The following is a 24,230-nucleotide window of genomic DNA, read 5'->3' as shown; positions in this document are numbered from 1 at the left end:
CCACCAAGAAGGCTCTCTCTCTTGTTTTCACCAAACATGCTTGAGAAGGTGGTGAGACAGAGAGAAGGGCCTCTCCTGAAGACGTTAGAGCTCTAATGTGCTGTAAAAAGAGGCAGAGGGGCTGTACATACAGCCCTGAAGGGGCAGCCTCCAGCCACCCCTTTCCTAGCTGGATTGGGGCTGCGGCAACCTCACACCATGGTCCTGATCTGGCCTTTCCAGGGCGCAAAAAGGAGCCACGAAAAGCAACGATGGTTGCGGTGGCATGGCTATGTGGCGCTCTTTTGGCACTGCATTGTATGGACGCAGGACCAGAGGAGTGAAGTGATGCCACGCACCGTGTGGAGTGGCACATGGCATCAAGGCACCCTGGGGGGCGAAGTTGGGACGTGCATTGTGAGGATGCTGCGACCCAACTCCGCCCCCATGCCAGCCTAAAGTGCCAGTCTGTATAGGGCCAGAGTAATTCAAATATGATTGTAGAATGCAAAACAAAAGCATAGAATGGATCCTTTCCAACGTTTTAAGCCTCATTTGTTTGCTTAAGTTTTATCCCACACTTCCCCCAAGTTAAGTTGGTGTTGTCTCTTCCCCAGTTCATTCTCCCACTTATCCTCACAACAGGTTAGATGGTACATTGGTGATTAGTCCAATGTCACCCAGTGAGCTTTATGCTTGAGTAAGGATATTAACCTAAGTGGCTCCACATTCTAGTCAGATACCTTAACCACTATATGAAGGTGACTCTTCAGTATCTTTCCTGACTGTTTCTGACTGTTGTGTGCTGTACCATTGTGATTATCAGTGCTCTTGGTATTCAATTCATTCCAAGTGACAATCCATATGTTTCTTAAGACAATGAATTCAGCGAAAAAGACGTATATAAATACATATATACGTTGCTGTTGTGAGTAAAGAAAAGGGGAGGTAGTTGGCATATCACAGTCACTGAATAGCTAAGGCTGCAATCCTGTCTGGGGAAATGGTTCATTGGATTCTGTGGGGCTTACCTTTGATAAACATGTACAGTATAAGGTTGCACTGTAAATCATTAATATTTGGATCATGGTTCTAATAATTAAATGACATTTGTCCTTGAACGCTGCTCCTGCCATTTCATTATAATTTCCTCCCCCACTCCACTTCCAAATTTTACTGACTCACTAAGTAAACTTGTATTGGAGCCTATAAAAGCAAGTTGTTCAGAAAATGATAAAAAAATAATAATGGGAATGGTGCCAAATGGCACAGTGTTACAGGAATTCAGTGTACTTCATGTATACTTTCCAAGGAGACATTTGCCTCTGCAGACTCCTACGGATAAGCACTGGAGCATTTGTATGTTTTTGGTTCTTTTACAATGGATACAGAATTAACCATACTAATCTCATGCACTGTTAGAAAACTTTGTAGAGCCCAGAGCTTAGGAAACTCCTTGTCTGGACTATAGTTCCTAGAATTCTATAGGTAGCATGGCTGAGTTGGAATGTGAAAAAAAATTCCCTGTATTAGTTCATCACTATGTGCTATTATTTCAGTGAAATATACAGGCTTGGATACACACTAAGATAGTTACATTATTTGTTATTTAAGTTTAAGTTCAGGTCTAATCTTCACAGAAGAAATAATGCAGTTTGACACCACTTTAACTGGCAAAAGGTCCCAAAATGCTATGAAACTGAAAACATTTTAAAACTTTCATGATCTCACCCAGTGGGAATAAAATGTTTGAAATATTTGTTATTGCATCAGAGAGTGAAATAAGCAAAGATTTAGATCCCTGTTCTTGAATTAGTGTTCATTTTTACAAAATCCACACTACAAGAGAGTTGCAGTATGCTACAGAAATAAACCATAACCACAATTAGCAAAATAAACACCAGAAAGTATACCTCATCATATTATCCTAATACTTGTTCTAGCTCATCAAGAGCAAAAGGAACCAGTTCAAACAGGCCCAGAACAGCTGTTGATGTTTTTGCTGGCTTATTTGTTGACTTCTCTCCCTTTCAGTAGATCACATTCTTTCTACAATGTCATGCATTCTGCCTTCTCAAAATTAAGCACAGTTTCCAGAGAAGTATATCTAGAAGCTAGGGTAAAGCTACAAACTTGGACTATTACCTCCACGACCACCATAGGAATTATGCACTATTTTCAGTTATTTCCTATAAACCCATGAGATGGGGGGAACGTAGGGAGCTGTTCTATACTCAAGCAGAGTTTATCAAACAAAGTTTTAAATTTAGAATTAAAGCTGGATAATAGCAACTTTGGCCATAGTTATCACATGACATCTTGTTCCTCTCATTGTTGCTTTGCATTTCAATCATTGGTAGAACGCACCTTTTCACTGATGAGATAACTCATCAATGGCTCTTAATATTGTTGTTTTCCCATTATGGTCTCAGGTTCCCTCTGCTATATTTCCATTAATTGGCATGATTCTCCCCCGCCCCCCCCCCCGCCCCCCCCGCCCCCCCCGCCCCCCCCCCCCCCGTATTCTCAAGCAGTCTGTTTTCCATTTCTTTTCTCTTTATTACACTGCATTGCCATAATAGCTCAATTATGATAAAAAGGCACACTGGCTAGGGCATGGGGCAAGGAGATGGGTTTATGGGGAGAAGAGAGCACATGAGACTATAGATCACCAAAGCAGCACCTTTGTACTATTACAGAGAAGTGCAATATTGAATGCTCCTAAACTGGTATGCTTTTGATTTCTTACACTAATGCAATTGTGGCAAAACAGAAGGCTGCTGTGATAAAAATCCTTAGTGTCCAACTAGACCAGTATTGTTTACTGTTGCAATGGCTTTCCAGAATATCAGGCAGAAGTCTTTCACAAGGCCAGATCCATTTTAAAATCTGGATCAAGGCAGTGGCATCACTAGGGGGCATGGGGTGACAATGTCTTTAGCAATGCACTGGCTGCATTTAGCAGTACAATTTACATTTTAACATTAAGATAGCATTCAAGGAACAAGTCCTCCAGATGAATCTCACAGACCTTCAGACAGTGTTTGTGTCTTGTGTAGTCCTCTTGAGTGGCTTCTGTAATCTTTCAAACATATCAGTTCTATTTCTTTCAGGATCAGCCCTTGAGTCCCCGCTAACAAGTCTAATATTGGACTCTTCTAAGGAAAAACAGTGTACTGAGCATATTTTGATTGCTGTCATGGAGGAGGGGGAGAAGGGAAGGGTGCAACTAATATACCGTTGGATGGGAGCACACAAGTAATGCTTTCATAAGTTACTCCAGTTATACCCAGCTCCCAGTAATGGCTTAAATAATAATGCAGATTACATAAGGGTTAGTTGTGGTTATCACTGCTACAAGTCTAAATTCACATAAGACTGCCTACATGTGTGAAAATAGTTTCATAGGCGCATTACAGACCGCCCCTTTGGGGCGGCCTGTAGGCACGCCTTTCCCCAGTGTATCGGGGCCTCAGTGGCCAGATCGGCAGCCGCTGAGGCCCCGATCCACCAATTTCCGGGCCGCGGTGAAGCGGCAAAAGGCTGCTTCCCCGAAGCCTGGAAAGGGGTGTCCTTGGGGCTTGAAGCCCCAAGGACACCCGGTGGCGGCGGGGAGGAGGAGAAAGGGGCCGCTTGGCCCCTTTCTCCCTTGTGTCGCTGGGCACAGCCGTCTGAAGGCTGCGCCCAGCGACGCAAACCAGGAAGGAGCTCCGTTTCGGAGTTCCTTCCTGCTCTGCAGAAAGGGCGCGTTAAGCGCCCTCGCACGGAGTGATGGCATCACGTCCGCGCCGCCTCATTTGGAGGCGGCGTGTTCATGACGCCATCATGGCGGCAGGCATGTGGAACGGCCACCACCATTTTGTGCGCGCAGAGCGCGTACTAGGGTTAGGGGGGTGCGGAAGCACCGGCCCTTCCTAACCCTAGTACGCACTCAGCTCGTACTTTAATGGCGGTCTGTAACCCACCATAGTTTACTATCTGCACTGGCCAGTATACTCCAGGGCAGCCTGAAGTATCCTGGTCCCACAGCTGCCATGACCTACCTCCATTACCCTGGCCTCCATTTCTGTGCCATGGCATAGGCATCGCTCTGGGCTGCCTGGTGTATCCACTGCTGCCATGGATCACTTGCTTCTAAGATTAGAATGAGGCCTCCTGCGATGGTTACAGGCTGGATTCTGACCCCTGAATGAGCGACCTGTGGTGGTAGCAAATGTGCCAGGCAGCCCAGTGGAATACCCATACAGACAGTGTGGAGATAGAGGACCCAGATCATCCCAGAAGATCTAAAGCAAAAGGTAAAATGTGGAATTTTGTTTTAGCATTGTTATGCCTTGGTTCTAATGCAAGACAGGCTGGACGTTGTCCAAACTGCCCATGCTAGAACTGGAGTTTGGGCTATGTGTCGTCTGAATAAGCCAATGCCATGGGGTGGCAGGGTGGGGCCTTTTGACCCATGCAGACAAGGCATTAGTCTCAGGAAGTTTTACATTCTCATGGTTTTTGGCTCAATTGGTCTCTAGAATTGTCAAGCTACTCTAGAAATTGATTGCCCCATGATGCTGTCTCCTACCAACTAGTTGTTATTTTTTCTCTAGGCATCCTGGGCTAATGAAGCAAAAAGGCTAATTGCTAGAGCCAATGTTGTATCCACAATGTTGGCAAATGGAACCAGTCTTCAGCCACTGTTATCTCTGGACAGTGCTGTCAGTTTTTCCAGGTGCTGAGAGGGATCTTAAATTCTTACCAGCCTCCTAGGCCCTTCCTTTTCTATTTTTTTATACAGTGCTCCCTCCATTCTCGTGGTTTTGGAAACCACGTCCCTCGCTTATGTGCAAGGGACAAACGGAGGGTGAAATTATGGAGCGCCTGCCCAAGGCACGCATGCGCACACTCCCACACCCACGTGCCTATATTCAAGCCAATGGAGCTTGAATATATGCAAAAGTCTGTTTTCATGCGGGGGGCGGGTGGGTGGGGGGTGGAACAGAACCCCCACGAAAACAGGGTCGACTGTATAGCAAGAAAACAATTATATTTAAGTGTGCCTTCAAAATAAGGACAGATAAAAGATACAGATGAACCTGCTTGCTACTTTACATTTCTATATATTTAATTGGTTATATATTTGGTGTTGGTTTAGTGATGTTATGTGATTATACTTTTCCAAACTAATTGTATGAGCTGCCCTGGGTACTTTCAATGGAAGGGCAAGATATTAATACTTCAAACAAATCAATCTGGGTTTCTATATTCCCACTGCATCTCCTTTTCAAACTTAAAAATATTTACCTCTCGCAATTCATATTTGCTCTTCTATGGCCAAGTTTTGATGTTAAGGTAATGACATGAGGCAGTAATAGAAGATACCTGAGAGAAAGTCATTGAGCCTCTGGTTTAAACGTAGCCAAAAATAAAGGCTATGAGAACTTCCAAAAAAGGTGTTTCACAATTTTCTCTTTTACAAACAGATATGAATTTGACATAGTGTCTCATCACAGGGAGCTGTTATATTAATATTTACTTTTTACACACACTCTTTTGCTCTCATTGTTAAGGAACCAACCGTGCTGCCAAGTAGGGGTTTCTTTCATTTTACATTCTGCTTGCTATGGACTCATGCTTAATTTGGTTTTCATAGTAACAGATCACAATTCTGCCCTCATGGTGTTTTTTTTTAATCTACACCTGGGTCTGGATATAAGCTTCTGTATAAAGTTTCTCCATCAGTGCAGGAGGCATTTATTTTCATCACAATAAAAAGGGATTTGTGGCACCTTCTGCTTCTTGCTGTGTAAAGGTTAACATTTCATATGTAAAAGGCTCCCTCACACTTTTTTAAAACTAGAATTTCAGCTTTTGCAGCATTTCTGCTGAATAAACCAGTATGATTTCTGGAGTGTCCAAACTATGGTATGTTTCCAGTTATATATTTACTGCGATTATTCTGAAATACTCATGATTATGTGGAATGGAAAAACAAATCTGTATATGTGATTTAAAAGACAAAGCCAACATGGGGATAAAAAAAACAAATATTTCTCAATGGTATGTTTCTCAAATGTCCTCTGTACATCTTCTACGGTAAGAATGTAACTACCTAGTGTGTTTGCTCTCCTGTCTTTGACATCTCCGGTTGTCCACATGCATGGGCCCCAGAGTCAGCTGGCAGTAAGGGCTTGAGGCATCCCCTGAAATTATCAGGCACCAAGGATCAGGACCACCAAGACTGCTGTGTAGTTGAACTTCCTGAGGAATTTACAAAGATTATATCAGAAGTTGTCCTAATTTATAGACCTCTTTGCATAATAGGGTCTTATATATTTCCCTTTCCTTGACATATTAATTTGTTGTTATCAATTGCCTTCAAGTTGGCTTTGACTTATAGAGTAGGAAAAAAATCTATTATGTAGTATAAAATCTACTTTGTAATATAAAAACTGGAAGCAACCTAAGTACAGGCTACCACTCTGAGCAAGAATTCTGAGTTTTTTTCCTCAGTCTAATTTCCTACCATAGCACTTTATTGAACAAGAATAGCATGTCCAAAGGAGGGTGACCACAATGATGAAGGGTCTGGAAACCATGTCCTATGAGGAACGACTTAGGGAGCTGGGGATGTTTAGCCTGGAGAAGAGAAGGTTAAGGGAGTGATATGATAGCCCTGTTTAAATACTTGAAGGGATGCCATATTGAGGAGAGAGCTAACCTGTTTTCTGCTGCTCCAGAGACTAGGACCCGGAGCAATGGATACAAGCTACAGGAAAAGAGATTCCACTTCAACATTAGGGGGAACTACCTGACAGTAAGGGCTGTTAAACAGTGGAACAAACTCCCTCGGAGTGTAGTGGAGTCTCCTTCCTTAGAGGTCTTTAAACAGAGGGTGGATGGCCATCTATTAGAGATGCTTTGATTTAGATTTCCTACATGGCAGGGGGTTGGACTGGATGGCCCTTGCAGTCTCTTCCAACTCTATGATTCTATGATGGTTGTTGAATATCATCTTGCATTTCAGAATATATTCTTTGCAAATGGGTGAGAAATAACAGGAGTGAGATATGAAATATAATAGAAGTTTTTCCTACTCCTTTTTTCTTGCAGATATTTATAAATAATGAGTGGCATGCTTCAACTAGTGGCAAAAAGTTCCCCGTCATTAACCCTGCAACTGGAGAGAAGATCTGTGAGGTGGAAGAAGGAGATAAGGTGTGTTTTAAAAATCTTTCTCATGCTTTAGATTTGCTGATTCATTCTAAACTTTCCTTCTACTTCCTGAGACCATTATCCAGGATAAAAGAGTGGTGTTTTCAGATGCAGTACTGCTGGGCTCCTTTCACTCTGCACAGTTGTAGTGCTGTGATGCCATTTTAAAAACTGCCATTTTTATTATCCTGGTTCCATCCTGTGGAATACTGGGATTTGCAGCTTAGGGAGTGGCCTTTAGAATCCCTAGCAAGAGAGCTCTAGTTTTCACCAAACTACAAATACTAGGATTCCATAGGACAGAGCCATGGCAGTGAAAAATGGAATCATGGGGGCAAAACAAACTGCTCCGAAACGGCAGGCTGGAGGCGGCCATTTTTCCTCTGGAGGGACACTACAGCAACCAACTGTGCAGCGTCCCTCTGCTCCAAAAAAGAACCCGGAAAAAATGTCACAAATGCACCATTGGTGCACTCATGACATAAGCAATGTGCAGCGACATCTAAACGCTGTGCGTTGCTTATGTCACTATGGTTGCCCCCGTATGAATGGGAGGCCGCAATCACACCGCCACCATGACATGCTAGGGTTAGGGACCGTGTGGTTGGTGCACGGTCCCTAACCCTAGAATTGGATACCACTTCCTGGCACTATGTACTGGGCCATGGTGTATAAGGATGTAGTATGAAAGGGCCCCAGGTACTATTATGTAGTACATAGTTACACCTTATTTCTTTCTTTATAAGATTTGTTTCAGAAAGAAAAATAAGTGAAAGAAGCAACAAGAAATTACGTGAGTGACAGAAAGGGAGAACAATGCTTCTGTAACCTTCTTCCCAGTAATGAGGCAGGTGATGAATAACAGCAACTTTAGTGTAGTGGTTTAGGTGTTAGACTCAGATTTGTAAGATCCAGGTTCAAGTCCTCACTGGATGACCTTGGGTGAATTACTCTCTTTCTCAGCCTGATCTACTTTGCAGGGGTTTTGTGAAGTTAAAAATGGGGAGGAGGCCATCCAAGAGCTCATTAGAGGAAAAGTAGGCTATAAACTTAGTTGAGAAATAAACAAAAAGGTTGATGCGTAAGAAACTGCATTCTCAGAGTAGGCAAGGCAGTGGCCTAAGTTTGAGGAAGTGAATTCAGGTGATGAAATCCTCACTTGACTGCAATAAGTCATAGGAATGGAGCTGATGTGTCCCCAGGATGGGCTCCCATCTAACTAGAAAGACTGGTTTGGACATCAGAAAAGTGAAGGATAGCTCTAGGAACAAAGGGGAATTGTACAACATCTTTAGAGTAATGGAGGCTATTTGGATACATTTCTTTGGTGTTAAACACATTTACAATTAACGTGACTGCTCCCCAATGGGATATAGTTGGCTTTCGGGTTGCTAATTTGAGTATTGGACTTTGACTCTGGAAACCAGGGTTTGAATCCCCACTCAGCCATGAAAAACCACTAGATGCCCTTGGGCCAGTCACATTGTCTCAGTCTCACATGCCCTCAGCCTCAGAGGAAGGCAAAAGCAAACCTTCTCTGAACAAATCTTGCCAAAACAAAACCCATGATTGTTCACCTTAAGGCCACAATAAGTCAGAAATGACTTGAAATCACACCACCATTACGACAAAAATAGCAGGTTGGTGCCTATTCCATTAAAATAAATGAATTTTCCTACACTTACTGTATTTATACTGATTTTCCATACAGGAGGATGTTGACAAGGCTGTTAAAGCAGCAAGAAAAGCTTTTGAGCTTGGCTCCCGCTGGCGAACAATGGATGCTTCGGAAAGGGGAAGGCTGTTGAACAAACTGGCTGATTTAATTGAAAGGGATCGCCTCCTCTTAGCTGTAAGTCTGAATTTTTCATTGACCACATTTTCAGCAATACAATTAATATTGAATGTTCGGTCAATTGACACATAAAATGTCTTTTTAAAGATTTAAGGAGGATTCTTATTTTTTTTAAAAGAGTATTTGTTTTAAGAGGAAAAGGCTCAGCTCAAACCTATCTTTTTGCACTACAGCTCCCACAATTTACAGCCACCAAGACCTGAGAGTTGCAGTCCAAGAAATAACTTTTCCAAGGTCTGACTCAGCCAATCAACACTCATGGCTGTATTCCACTCTGTGCACAGTTCCCTTCTAAACGAGTGGCCCATTGTGTTTGCTTGACATTGAGCTTAGATAAAAATTTCTCTTTCTGTGTTCAGCAAGACTCAAAAGTCAGCTGGTGCCACTTTAAGGTCATGTCTGCCTGCTGCTGTAGAAGAAAAGTAGGGAAGGGAGGAGGCTGCCAATTAGAGCTCTCACAATCTCTCTGAGTGCAAAGGTGGGTTGAGCAAACTCACTTGGCCCTGGATCAGTGTGACTCCAGCTCCATTGACCTCTGCTCCAAATTAGCATTTCTCTGATATGAATGCATATCTTCTCCATTTAGATCAGTTCAAGGAACAGAAGCAGGTTAAGAAAATACTGTGTGTTTGTTCTTGGTTTGACACTAGGATTATAAGACCATAGCAACTCTTTTTTCATCTCACCAGAAATCCACTGAGTCTGATGGCACTTCAACAAAAGGATGTAAATCTGAGCTTAATTCATTCTCACTAAGAATGAAACATTTCAAAGCTAGGCAAGTTTATCAGATCTTTTTTCATATTTTGATGATTCCCTCCCCCCAATTTCAGGGGGTTTTGGATAAAAAAAAGAGGGAAATTGTATTTTTGCACATTTGTTGGCTCCAAATGCAATGAGTTTGTGCATAATGTTTAATAAAAAATACAACTTTTGCACAATGCTTGGCCACAAATAAGACTTCCCATCCAGTGAACTCTGCCCATGATGATTTTTATTTAGCTTAGCCGGTTTTAATATGTAGTTTTTAATATTACATTGTTTAATCATGTGTTAAGGGGGGTATTATGTATACAGTGGGCCCTCGCCTTACGCGGGGATCCGTTCCGGATCCCTCCGCGTAAGGCGAATTCCGCTTGTGCTCAAGCCCCATTGTAAACAATGGGGCTCGTGCACGGCGGTGCGGTGGCGCAGCGGTGCACAGCAATGTGGCGGGGCGCAATGGGCGCGCGCGCCATGCAATTGAATGGCATGCACCGCCCTTTCCGCCTCGTGCGCGCCCCGCGGCTTGAGCGCGTATGCTCAAGCCACGTAAAGCGCACCCGCGTATGGCACAGGCACGCTGTTTATGGATGTTTTTTAACCTTTGATTGCCTGGCAAAAAGTGGGATAGAAATAAAAATTTTATTATTTATTTATTATTACAAAGTACAATTTTGATATAAAAGCAATGTGTTTTTTTGAGTTTTTTTTCTATTGGTACTGAATAGAAGCATTTTTGCATGGGCTAAAAACAATTGTGATTGACTTGTTTTTTGATAGCCTTTATCACTGAATAGGAGAAAAAATGAATATTCTTTACATTCTCACTTCAGCATCAGCCAGACATGTGCCTTTGGAAGTTGAAAGGATAGACTTTTCTTGAATGTCTATGGCAACCAGAAGTATAGGCTTAAGTCCAGCATCTCAGTGGCATACGTCTATTAGCACAATCGGACACTCTTCAACTTTATGTCATGTGTACCTCCTCACCACCTGAAAATCTGCAGAGACCAGGGGAAGAATCACTACCACTGTAAATTTTGAGGTTGCATAGGGAAGAAAGCAAGAGATGGAGGTGTCATTGCCCACCTCTATTGACAGAAGCAGTTCTGACACTGGAATTACTGTATTACATATAACCCACAGTGCTCAAAACCAGTTGTAAATCCTTACCCTCCCTTAAAAAAAAAAAAACAACTAATAGTAACTACAGTGCGCCCGCATCATATGTGGGCACACCTTACGCAGCTTTCAGCATACGCTGAAAGCCGTGCTGGGAAAAGGGGCAGCACGCCCCATAAGGGGTAATGGTGTGTGCTCTGCTGCCGCGTACACAAGCACCATTCATTTAAATGGGGCTAGAGCATATATGGAATTTCCCTTATGCGGGGGGGCCGGAACGGATCCCCCGTGTAAGGAAAGGGCGGACTCTACTTGTATGTTTATTGTTTAAATAGTAATTGAAAACTGGCTATGCAACCCGACTGAGATTATCATCTCTCAAACAAGAGGAAAATTAACAAAACTGAATGAACTCTTTGGCTTATCTCAGATAATGTGAATGTATTTGTCTGGTATGGAAGAATGAAAATAAGAACTGGAAACACAAGACAAATACCAGAGAGTTTAATCATTTCTTTTCCAGTCTTTGCTAGGCCAACAAAAACAAAGCTACTGTTAGTCTAGAATATTTGTTTTTCTATAAAGCCATACCTTACTAATGAAGAATCCTTTGGTCAGGACTCTTCTACTTTTGGTAGTATCTTTGGACCTCAGACATTACAAATTTAATGTCTGATCTGGAGCAATAATCTACCCTTAATCAGCTCTAGGCTTCCTTATGCGAAATTAAAGAATATGGAAGAAATGGGAGAGTTTTGGAATTACTTCTATCCCGAATATGAAGAAATATGGTAGTTTTTTATTTTAAACTATATGAAACAAAAATCTCTGATTGAGACTAATAGATTCAAGGCTAGGAAGAAAACAATCAGTAACAATTGGCAGAATTCAAAGACATAGCTTAGTACGGAAAATCAGTATTCAACAGGATCTTGTAGAACCTATGAAACTAACTAAAAGAAGTTGGTAGCATGAGCTTTTTTACTTCAGCCTACTATTTCAGTATCTGAGGAAGAAGGCTCAAGACTACGAAAGGTCATGCTACCAACTTCTATCTTTCTGTTAGTGTCAAAGGTGCTGCAAAATCTCTTTGCATAACAGTTGGTGTTTGTGGTTCAGGATCAGGCCAGGGACTGGATGGTCCTGTTTCAGGAATAGACTGAACAGTCAAGCAAAGAAGGGAGTAGAACTGAAGTAATCTATAAATGATTCTTGAGCTTATTAGACTTCCCTTATCTTAAATAGTACTTAATAGATATGGATTATTTTTCTGAATACCAAGTGCTGTTGGCTATATTTCAGAGGAAGTGACTGGCAAAACCACCTCTGAGTATTCCTTGCCTAAGAAAACCTCATGATGTTCATGAGGTCACCATAAATCAACAGGCAAGTTGAAGGCACATACAATACATTTCTCTGCTTATTATTGTTTTCCTCAATATCTGATACAGTGCACCTGCGTCATACACAGGCACAGTATACACGGCTTTAAGCATATGCTGAAAGCCACGCTGGAAGAAGCGGTGCCATGTACCAGAAAGCGCAATGGCACACGCGCCGACGCACCCACCACAAGCACGAGCCCCATTCATTTAAATGGGGTTTGAGCATATGCATTTTTCCCCTTACTTGGGGGGGGGGTTCCTGAAACAGATCCCCCGCATAAGGGAAGGGACCACTGTATTTTTAATTTTGTTTTGTCAACTGTTCTTAATAATTTTGGAAGAGCCTTTTTTTAAAAAAAAAATCATAATCCTGTGCACAGTTAAACTATTAAATCTCACAGAAGTCAGTGGGATTTGAGCTCCCTAACTGTGAAAGCTGAATAAAGTAATAAACAGCACAGTTGACACTTAGCTCAACTCTCTCTCCTTCCCTCTCCCTCTCTCTTTTCATTCATTCATTCTCTCTCACTCATGAAGAGACAAATTCCATCATAGAAATCCTAACAGTAATGTCCTCTCCCAAAATTATGAAATAAAAAGTTGCCAAGCATTGTGCTTACTACAATCTGCAGTGGAGATTATCAGGTGGGAACAAACAAGCAGCTTGCTCCTGTTTTTAAACTATCCTAACTGCATGATTGGGACCCCAGATGATCAGATGGGAGCAAACAAGCAGCTTGCTCTCATCCTTAAACCATGCTAATCATGTGATCGGAAGAAGATTATCACACCCCCGCACACTTATCCCATCCTTCTGCTCTCCGTAAAGAGTAATGGAGCCATCATTTTGTATTAATGGGTGTTCCCATTAATACCAAATGATGGCTCCATTACTCTTTATGGACAGGGAAAAAACGGAATAAGCATGCGGGGCTGTGATAATCTTCGGGGTCCCGATCATGCAATTAGCATGGCTTAATGATAGGAGCAACCCTCTTAGTTCCTGTCTGATCATGAATGTCTGAGTGCAATGTATAAAACCCTGTTATAGCATATTGATTGAGAAAAACCAGTGGGATTTGCCTGTGGAGATGAATAGTAGGTTAAATTTACTGTAAGCACTTCTGTGACAGGATCATACCTTATAACCAATTCCACTGCTGTGAATCTGTAACTTTAAAAGTAGGGAAAGTATGTTACAGCTCTGGAGTCAGCTCTATCATGAGGCAAAGCAAAACAACCACCTCAGATGTTAGCTGTCATGAAAATGCATCAGTATCTTAGCTATTTGATTTGTTATGTTACACTCGTAGTTTTGACAATTGTATTGTTTTATTTCCCTTGAATAATTTCTTGACTACTTTTGTTCTAGACAATGGAGAGCATTGATGCAGGGAAACTTTTTCCCAATTCCTACCTAATGGACTTAGGTGGCTGTATCAATACTTTACGCTACTGTGCAGGTTGGGCTGATAAAATCCACGGCCGTACCATCCCAATGGGTGAGTCCTTCTGACAAGGTTTTATGATTCCAGGGCCCATTTAGTAATTATGGAACTTTAATTTGAAATAGAGGTAACATTCTTCATTCAAAGAATTTCTTATCTTGGAAAAATGTAACCTTTAGAAATCTGTTACATTAGCATCAATGTGGGGTGGCTATCTTCTTTTTTTAAAATGCTATTGGCACATTTTGCTGAATTCATTTGTTTAGCTCTGCAATCTTCCTTGAAGCTCCTACAGATTGGCAGAGTTCCAATATGAATACTTTTTTTAAAAAATAGGTTATTATTGCTAAGTGTCAGCAGGCCTTATACTTCACACTTCCTTCCCAATCCTTGTTTGAAAATGTCTGGAACAATCCAATTTTTCTGTATATGTTTTCCCAAGTGTGGTTATTTCAGTGGGTCTAGGTTCCATTAGCAAGTAGAGTAGCCCTCTAACCCATCCATTCCACACAAGCACATAATTTCAACCATTACAGTTAAGTTATTGGATCTAGTCAAAGACAACTAGCAAACAGAATCTGAAAGAAATGAATGTGCAGAAAGTGAAACCAGATCAGACTTGTGGAGTTAGGGAGTAAAAGTTCCAGAAGCTGTGACTTCTAAAGGAAGAAGCTACAGTTCGTCTGTGGCAGGTAGCTGAGCCTCTCTTGGGGTTCTGATCTGGATTGGGAGATTTTTCATATATTTTAAAAAAATCTCTGGCTGGACAGGGGTGAATATAGGACAAAAATCAGTTTTAGGAGAAAGATTTAAATCTCTCCTATGGTGCACCTGATTTGGATTCAGGAGCTGGGGCACATGCTTAATTGTAAGAAAAAGAAAAAAGAAAAGGATGCTGTGTTCTGTGTATTTAAGAAAGTGTGATATCTGAAAAGTTTTGGGGATACATTTTGGAGAGAATTCTTAATTCTATACACAGTTTCTTACTTATTTGACCATAATTTGTATTAGCCTTTCCCATCCTTTCTATCCTAGAGGAACCATTGAAGTAATTTTCAGATCTCAGGGAATAAAAGTTATATCTACAGCTCAAAAAGAAAAAAATCTAATCACAATGTCTTGCAGAAGCCCTTGCAAACTCACAGATGCCTAGAGTTCCAGGGAACTTTGGTTGAGAAACACTGTCCTACATCATTTTGCAGTATTTTTACATTTCTGCTACACTGTAGATTTTAGTCTGCAGAGTAGTCACAGAACTGGTATTTAATTTTCCCAAACTGTCCTCATTCTAGTCCACTTTCCGTCAGTGGTGGATGGTGGCTTCTGTTACTTGTCAGGTGATCTTTAAAAGGTTATGAACCTATTTTGGGATAGGTTTCACCATGTTGAAGACCTCTATTAAAGTTTAGATTAAACTCCAGGATGGATCACTGATCCACCGGCATAAAAGCCACCAGTTGCAATGGAGGGGAGCCACCACAAGAATGACCACCAAACTACAATTGGAAGGAAAAGGCCACAACTTTATTGAATAGCTGTAGTATAGGGTTGGCCTCAAAGCATGAGGTCTGGATCTGTCAGGCATCAATCCCTGATTGCTTGGTCACAGCCAAGCTTCAGGATGACAAAGGGCTGCCCGGTTAAATGCCCATCCACATCTCAGGTAACCAGTTGATTACTCAGTCGCATCTCTTTGTCACTGGGGGGCACTGAATTGATGTTGCTCCTGCAATGACAACACTGCAACACTCCCAGCACTCCTGGGTCCCCCTTGGGACTCCTGATCCAGTGCTACAGAGCTCTGGAAATCATGCCCAATCATGCTAACACAACTGAAAGTTGGGACAGCAATACCCTACTCCCAACTGAAGGAGGGTAGGTGGGAGAACCAAGTTTTAATGCCACCGATCACAGGTGCGACATGGCCTTATATAGGCCAATTCACCAGTGAGAGACCAGGATGGGGCAGTAGACCCACCTTCCTAGCCCCTCAATCAATCCCAGGCGGTACCCGGTGATGACGCCACCCAATGGGAAGCACTTCCATCCTCCCGTTGCCTTATGGGACTTGTAGTCCCTGCGCAGGGCAGAAGTGCCTCCTCCTCCTGGTACCACCAGCCAATCCCAATCCCGGTGGCCCCACACACAGGATGCTATGGCTCTGCCAGGCCTGAAGATCGCCAGTGAGCCACAACTTCTCCACACAGCAACAGAGCCGACCCAGTAAGTTGGGCAGCCCCATTTTCTAGACACTTTCAGTTGCTATTGGGGCAACAACATGAATATTTTGTAATAAATTTTCATTTGCTTCAACTGGCAATAAGTCTTAACAAAAATGATTTGCCTATATACTTTCGTATGCTGTACAACTTTGTGTTTTCCATATCTTTTTCCCCTAATCCTTGAGTCCAGCCAGGGTAGGCAGGAAATAGGGTTTCTCCTGTAGATTTCCAAGGATGGTAACTGCTGGTCTTAGAAATTTTCATTAGTTTAGATATTTGGTATTTACGAGATTATTGTTGTACTGCCATGTATTATTTATATAAGCACCTTAAGTAATATCCATGATGCTCCACAGAGCAGCATAAGCCAAAAAAGTGAAAGGAGATAGGAGATAGTTTCTAATCATAAGACTGATGGAGAAATAGAAGGGAGGTGTTCTCAAGAAGCTGAATTTCTCAACATTTTGCAGCCTTCATTTGAACATGCAGCTTCCTATAACGAACAGCCTACAAACACTGCTTTCATCATCTGGGCTACATCTTTAACAACCTTTCTGATTAGTTGGTCATTCACCATCTTCTCTACTGATGACTGTTTCCTTTTGAGTTGTTTCTCAGTATTTTAAATCCCCAACCTAGTAAAATTAAACAATGAAAAAGAAAGCCAACAAAGGAAGTGAACACCAGAGCCTGATCTCATATCTGAAACATTCCTCTCTTCTGTGTAATTGTTTAAAATGCAGGAATCCTATTGCCAGAAGGTTGACCACTGTCATCCTCTGTGTTCTGTTCTTGGTCAATATTGAACTTGGATATATTTATCGTCTTTTCTGATTGTATTATAATTATAACAATGTCCAGTGATGCTGAATAACAAAGGCTTTTTTGATATTTACCTTCTTATGTCTCACCAGTCTGTTTTTATTATCTCACCTAGATGGAAACTATTTCACATATACAAGACACGAGCCTGTTGGAGTCTGTGGTCAAATTATTCCTGTAAGTTAGATCTATTTACTTATAAGGGGTAAAATGGAAAGAGTTTAGGAAAGTTACTCCTTGAGGAGTACAATTCCCAGAATCCATCAGTCAGCATGGTTGATGGATTTGGGAGTTGTAGCCCCCAAAAGATAACTTTTCCAAGCTCTAAAAATGGGTTGCAACTAACATTTCCTTTCTCCTAGTGGCAGAAATCCTTCTTTACACTGACAGGCTTTTGAAGAAGGGAAGGCTTGTTGCTCTGGTGGCCATTTCTTTCCAATTCTGAAGCTTCCGAGTTGAAAAAAAATGGCTGCTGAAGCAACTTATGGGGGCCAAATACTACACTGGAGGGAACAGAAAGCAGTTTTGAAGAAAATGTCCATGTGGTAAAATCAGTATGACTTCCGAATTTGAGCCCAATTCAGAAGAGGTAAGTCAGGCACCAGAGGTGGTGCGATAAAGTCCTCAGTTTCCTCTTCTCAGGCAGTAGAGAATGAGCCTGCCCTCTCTTCTTTGTGGAAGCCTTTGAGATATTTAAAGAGTGTGACATGATCACACAGGCTCATTCACACAGGGAGCAGGCGCATTCTTTTCACCAAGCTGAACATACCCAGCTCTTTCAGCCTCTCCTAATATTTTATTATTTTTATTTTTATTTAGGTATTTATATCCCGCCCTTCAGCCCTAATGGCTATCAGGGCGGCTTACATTTATTATTATTTTTAACCAGACAGTTCCCTGCCCGCAGGCTTACAATCTAAAAGACACGACACAAAAGGAGAAGGGAATGGTGAGGGGGGAGGGGATCAGGTCCAGCATTCTTCTCTCCCTCTGAGGCCTGGACCAAGGCAGATGGACCGGAGGGAGGGCTCTGCTTCTTCCAGGCAGGCCTGGTGGAGCTCGCCTGCCTCTCTCTCCCAGATGGTGGCTGAAGGGAGGGCTGGTCCTCTTCGAGGAAGGCAGTTGGAGCTCGCCTGCCTCTCTCTCCCAGATGGTGGCTGAAGGGAGGGCTGGTCCTCTTCGAGGAAGGCAGTTGGAGCTCGCCTGCCTCTCTCTCCCAGATGGTGGCTGAAGGGAGGGCTGGTCCTCTTCGAGGAAGGCAGTTGGAGCTCACCTGCCTCTCTCTCCCAGATGGTGACTGAAGGGAGGGCTGGTCCTCTTCGAGGAAGGCAGTTGGAGCTCGCCTGCCTCTCTCTCCCAGATGGTGGCTGAAGGGAGGGCTGGTCCTCTTCGAGGAAGGCAGTTGGAGCTCGCCTGCCTCTCTCTCCCAGATGGTGGCTGAAGGGAGGGCTGGTCCTCTTCGAGGAAGGCAGTTGGAGCTCGCCTGCCTCTCTCTCCCAGATGGTGGCTGAAGGGAGGGCTGGTCCTCTTCGAGGAAGGCAGTTGGAGCTCACCTGCCTCTCTCTCCCAGATGGTGACTGAAGGGAGGGCTGGTCCTCTTCGAGGAAGGCAGTTGGAGCTCGCCTGCCTCTCTCTCCCAGATGGTGGCTGAAGGGAGGGCTGGTCCTCTTCGAGGAAGGCAGTTGGAGCTCGCCTGCCTCTCTCTCCCAGATGGTGGCTGAAGGGAGGGCTGGTCCTCTTCGAGGAAGGCAGTTGGAGCTCGCCTGCCTCTCTCTCCCAGATGGTGGCTGAAGGGAGGGCTGGTCCTCTTCGAGGAAGGCAGTTGGAGCTCGCCTGCCTCTCTCTCCCAGATGGTGGCTGAAGGGAGGGCTGGTCCTCTTCGAGGAAGGCAGTTGGAGCTCGCCTGCCTCTCTCTCCCAGATGGTGGCTGAAGGGAGGGCTGGTTTTGCTTTCCATACTACTTACTTTTCCATACTACTGAACTTGCTCCAACTTGTCTAAATCCTTAAAATGAGGTGTCCAGAACTGAATGGAGTACTCCTGATGGATCCTGACCAATATAGTGGGACTGTTCCTTCCTTTGACTTCAAAATTATAGTTCTATTAATGCAAGCTAAGGTAACACTTGCCTTCTTTGCTGCACCATCACACTGCTGGCTCTTGTTTAACTTATGATCAACAATAATCTCAACATGTTCCTTTCACATGTACTACTGCTGTGCCAAGTATACCCCTCCTATATATGTACATTTGTGTGTGTGTGTGTGTTTTGTGGTCTAAAGGTAGAATTTTGCATTCATTTCTGTCAATTTCATTTTATTAATTTCAGCCTAGTGTTCTAGCTTATCAAGGTCCTTTTTAATTCTTTTCATATCTTACAAAGTGTTAGCAACTGCTCCCAGTTTTGTACCATCTGCAAATTGGATAAAGATTTTCTCCGTCCCATCATCTAAATTATTGATACAAGTATTGAAGTGTTGGCCCCAGAAAAGAACTCTGTGGCACTTCACTTGAGACCTCCTTCCAATTTAAAGCACAGACACATCCATTCCATATTTAGTCCATCCATTCCATATTTAATATGTGAGACCTTATAAAATGCTTTGCCAAAATCCAGATAAATGACAACCACAGCATTCCCACCATCTACTGAATTAGTGACCCAGTAACAAATATGATAGATAGATAGATAGATAGATAGATAGATAGATAGATAGATAGGCCCGCCCTGCACCCAGTGGAGCATACAAACAGCAGCACTACAAAAATTGGATAGTCAGAATAATCATTCACTGTTAGGGTGAAAGAAGCCACCAACCAGCTTACCACCAGATAAAAGAGGCTGCAGAACTAAAGGAAAAAATGTATGTCTGCATAGCAGACCAGAGAGAATACTTCTTCTTTCAGGTTTGTCCAGGAGGAACCAACCCTCTGCTAAGCTAATGGAAGTTCTGATGTGCTGTCTGGATTAGGGCTGGCAGAAGAAGTCAACACAGGACATACCCATTTTTCCTGCCCACACTATAGACACCCAATAAGTACATTACATCCCTTCCTGGCTCCACCTTTCCCCCCTCCATGGGCTTGCACACTTGCCGACCATGTAAACTGGGACTCACTTTTGTATGAGTGGTGGGGAAGAGGTATTTTCCTTTTTCCAACCCCTACACTTGCTTTGTCCTTCCCCACCCCCAAATGTGAAACCAAGGGCTAGTACTCCAGATGTCTACTCTGCCCTCCTATAATTGCAGTCTGCGCACAATATGTGTTTACCCAGCAGCTAGTTTGAATTCTTTGGAGAGCTTTGCTTCTTGGCAGACCTTGGAAAGATACTTTTAAAAAGAATTAGTCTAATGACATACTGAAACACCCACAATTCTATAGCAAGTGGGATGATGTTTGCTTTGCTATCTTTTTTGTAGCTTTATAAAGAACAATTCTGTAAGCTACATAGTAAATGTAAAACCAGATTGAGATTTTGTTTTTGTTTTTTTTTAAAGTGCAACAGTGGATGACAAAACCCAAATTATTAAACCGGTTGTGAGGAAGATCTACTTCCTGTCATTTTAGTACCATATTCAATGGAGACAAGTTTGTGAAATGAATAAACCTAGTCCTTGATACTTTCCAGGACAGAGGTATAGAATCTGTCGGTCTTCAGATGTTGTCAGACTTTATCTCAGCAGCTCTGACCCTTAGATATTCTGGCTAGGGTTAGTAAAATGTGAGATCAAACAACATTTGCAGTCTCAGGTCCCCCACTGTAATTCTGAGATTTTGCAAAGAGGCAAGACCTCTAAGATACTTAAATAAGAAAAGTGTCTGGGGCATAGATCCCTTTACAGTCCCTTACACAGGCAGATGTTCACACATTTTGGAACTTGCTTTATGGCCATCTTTTAAATACTGTATATACTTATGTATAAGTCTAAAAAATTTAGTCAAAAAATTGACCCCAAAAATCTAGGTCGACTTATCCATGGGTCAATGTAAATACTATACTTTAACTCTTATTAAAAAGAGAACCATCCCTGGTAAAAGGCAAGAGTGGTATCTGTTTTGGAAGCACTGACCACTCTCTGCTCTCTCTTCCATTCATCCTTTAGCGTGAGCCAAAACCATTATGCCTGCCAGAAATTTGTAGGTTCTTTGGCATTGTTTTCCTTTGCTTCATCATTTGGATCCTTTGTTGCATGTTCCTAAATTTTACCCTCGACCTATCCAAGGGTCATATCAAAATCCATAATTTTGCCCCCAAAACCTGCCCTCGACTTATACATGAGGTTGACTTATAGTTGAGTATACATGGTATATTCAGTTGAGTGTGTATCTACAGTGTACTGCAGTAACATTTTGATACCTGTTTTACTGTTATGGCGTCATCCAACAAAATCCTCACTAGTCTGGTGAGATACTTAGTCTCTGAGACATGAGTACTTTTTGGGAGGGCACTAGAGATCCTTACGATTGAATTCTAATTACCTCACTGAACTAGACCCACCAAGTGAAATAAGGACAAGGCACACAACAACAACACAAAAGAGGGAATCTCAGGTATTAACTGCACAACAAGAAGACACAGAAGCCCTGTCCCTTAAGTTTGAACTGAACTAAAGTCCCAGAGTTTCTGTAGGCTGGATCCATGACAGTTAAGTACTATATAAAAACTGCTTAATTAAAACTGTTTGTGCAATAGATACACTCTAAAACACAAAGTAGCCTTAACATATACACGAGTGCTCACACAAGTTGGGAAAGCTACTTGTTTTGGATGTTAGGTTCCAGAATTTCCCAGTCAGCATGACCACTGACTGTGCTGATGGAAGAATTCTAAAAGTTGTAAAAAAAGGTAACTTTTCCAAGCTTTGCATCCATGTATGCATGCAAATGCGTACACGTGCACACACACACACACACACAGTTTTAATGCAAAACAATCTGACAGGTCTTGTGAATTACTTGAGTGTAATTACAGTCATGTTGAAGGTCAAGTAGTTACTATGCACACAAGCCTCTAAATACCCATGAAGCTCAGATGAGGTTAAGCCTTTTGTGTGTTAACGAACAGACCAGTCAACATTTTCACATGCTTGATGCTGCCCACTGTGGGCAGACAGACAGGCTGCTTGGAAGACATTTCACGCTGACTGCAGCTCAGCAGACCCCATCCTTCCAAGATCTCTGAGATGGAGACAGAACTGACCACTTTGTAATCTCTGAAGCTCAAGGAGGCCCAAGAAAGGAACATTTTGAGTTGCAGCCAACAAAACCAATCTAAAGGGAAGTATGTGGCAAAGTACTCCTTCAGTTCCTACAGGAGGAGGTCTATTTAGTAAAGGGAGTTGGAGAGAGAAATATGTATCAATCCAATTAGCATACTTCTGAATTAGGTCAGCATTTGCTTCAGGGTTTGGAGAGAATGAATTTATCACTGTGTGAAGTGAAAGGGTGAGTTTCCATATTGCAAAGCAGATGTCAATGCTCTGAGTGGGAGCAAAGCCTCAGAAAGTTACTTTCGGGGATGATAACTCCCCACATTTTCCAACCAGCACTGGAGTGTTCTGGTTGTTGTCATCTGAAAAGGTTAAGTTTCTCAGGCTCTGGATGGAAGGTTGTTGATGAGAACTAAAGTGTTCCTGAAAAACAGAGAGGTAGCATCATCTTGAAGGTAGTATGAAAAAAGGAATAGCATTACAGGTGGACTGACTAAAAGGTAGTCAAAAACAGGGCTGTTAACAACAAGACCATTAAGTCAAAGTCAATATGATGTAACAACACCACAGCTTTCTTCATTAGCAATGTGGCACAGAGAGCCTTTGTGCAGCTCTCACATGCTGCAGTGGTCTTGTCTTCAGTTGGTCCCCAAATTAAGCAATGTGTTGTAAAAATGAGGTGTTTGCTTTGGGTCACCTGTATCCTGTCAACCCAGCCCTCCAGCTGATATCAGTGAGCACTGACAAATCCTGTGTGTAAATGACTTACACTGCTGTTGATGGTAGAAATATACAAGTCTCACAAAGAATTAAAAAGTATGAATAGATAGTAGGGATATGTCCTAGCCATTTGTTGGTCCCCCCATTTTTGCACTGCCTTTCTTTTCTTTTTTTCTAGTGGAACTTCCCACTGGTAATGTTCATCTGGAAGATAGCCCCTGCTCTCTCTTGCGGAAACACCGTGGTCATCAAACCGGCAGAGCAGACTCCACTCACTGCTCTTCATATGGGCTCTTTAATTATAGAGGTGAGTTGCCATAACAAAACTACCATATGCATTTTCCTGAAGAAGGAAAGCTCATGCTGTGTGAGCACTCACCTTGCCATTGCCGCAAATGCTTATAAAACAGCAAGGGCTAGTTTGTTTTGTGTCATCGCCCCAGCTCCCAGCATGTCTAGCCTTGTCTTGGGGAACTGCAGTGTGGTGCAAACCACTGAAACAAATCAAGTGCAAGAAGCTGGCATCATCTTCCAGCCTAAATTGCTCAGAAAACAAATCATTAGTGGGTTAATAAACTGAATGTCTTGGCAAGCGCCAGGTCTTCTAGAAGCAAAAGCAAACAAGGACTCAAAAAGGCAGAGTGTTGGGTAATGGCTGAAGGGGGTGAGATTCTTTTTCTTCACAAAATGCTGTTCTACACCTTGATGTTTTAATTTAATGACCTGGCTGGAATATTGACCTTGCCCATGAAATGAAAGAGTATCAGCTTGAAATAGCTACTAGTCAGGTCTGGGGTACCCCAGGAGATAAAATAGACCTGATGTAAGGCTGTACATCAAAGCTAACAATTTAAGTCCAATTCATACCAACAGGAGTTAAGCAAAAAGAGCAAATATAGCCAAATAAAATGGTAAAGAGATGGTGGTATAAACCAGGAGATGGCATAATTAAACTGGGAAGTGCATATTTGGCATGCAAAAGATCCCATGTTCAATTTCAAGCAAGTGGTGAGAGGAAACCTAGCTAAGGGTGCATTTACTCTGTAGAAATGCGGATTGACACCATTTTAACTTTTATGGCTTCGTCCTATAGAATCCTGGGATTTGGAATTTTGTGAGGCACCAGCATTCCCATAGGATGGAACTACAACACTTAAAGTGGTGTCAAACTGCATTGTGTAAGGGACTGTGAGGGTGTAGATGCACCCTAAGACACTGGAAGACAATTAACAGCATGAAACAGTGGTTCCCAACCTTTGGCAGTCCAATACTTTGACATCAGTTCCCCGAATCCCTTACCATTGGCCATGCCAGCTAGGGCTTCTGAAAAGTGAAGTCTAAAACATCTGGAGACCAGAGACTAAGATCCCATGGTGCAGAAAGCAATACTGATCAGGATGGACCAGAAATTTGAAAAGCTCCTTTTTTTGGCCTAGAACTCCCAGAACTCTATAGCTAAAATGGGTAATGCTCATATTGCCTGAGGGTTTCTGGGAGCT

The 24,230-nt window shown here is 42.5% G+C and overlaps 1 protein-coding gene across 3 annotated transcripts in view; it reads left to right on the top strand.

Moving 5' to 3' along the window:
- Nucleotides 1-24,230, top strand: part of ALDH1A1 (aldehyde dehydrogenase 1 family member A1) — a 59,954-nt gene that overhangs the window by 21,894 nt on the left and 13,830 nt on the right. For all 3 annotated transcript variants that reach the window (XM_089490682.1, XM_089490659.1, XM_089490670.1), the window contains exons 3-7: nt 7,081-7,185; nt 8,894-9,034; nt 13,679-13,808; nt 16,914-16,975; nt 22,910-23,038. In XM_089490682.1, coding sequence (XP_089346808.1) covers nt 7,081-7,185; nt 8,894-9,034; nt 13,679-13,808; nt 16,914-16,975; nt 22,910-23,038 — 567 coding nt within the window. The remainder of the gene's footprint in view (nt 1-7,080; nt 7,186-8,893; nt 9,035-13,678; nt 13,809-16,913; nt 16,976-22,909; nt 23,039-24,230) is intronic.

This window comes from Sceloporus occidentalis, unplaced genomic scaffold (assembly GCF_023333645.1).
Source record: "Sceloporus occidentalis isolate IW3139 unplaced genomic scaffold, rSceOcc1.0.p SCAF_1, whole genome shotgun sequence".
Classification (NCBI taxonomy): Eukaryota; Metazoa; Chordata; class Lepidosauria; order Squamata; family Phrynosomatidae; genus Sceloporus; species Sceloporus occidentalis.
This window is presented reverse-complemented; position numbering and strand designations above follow the sequence as displayed.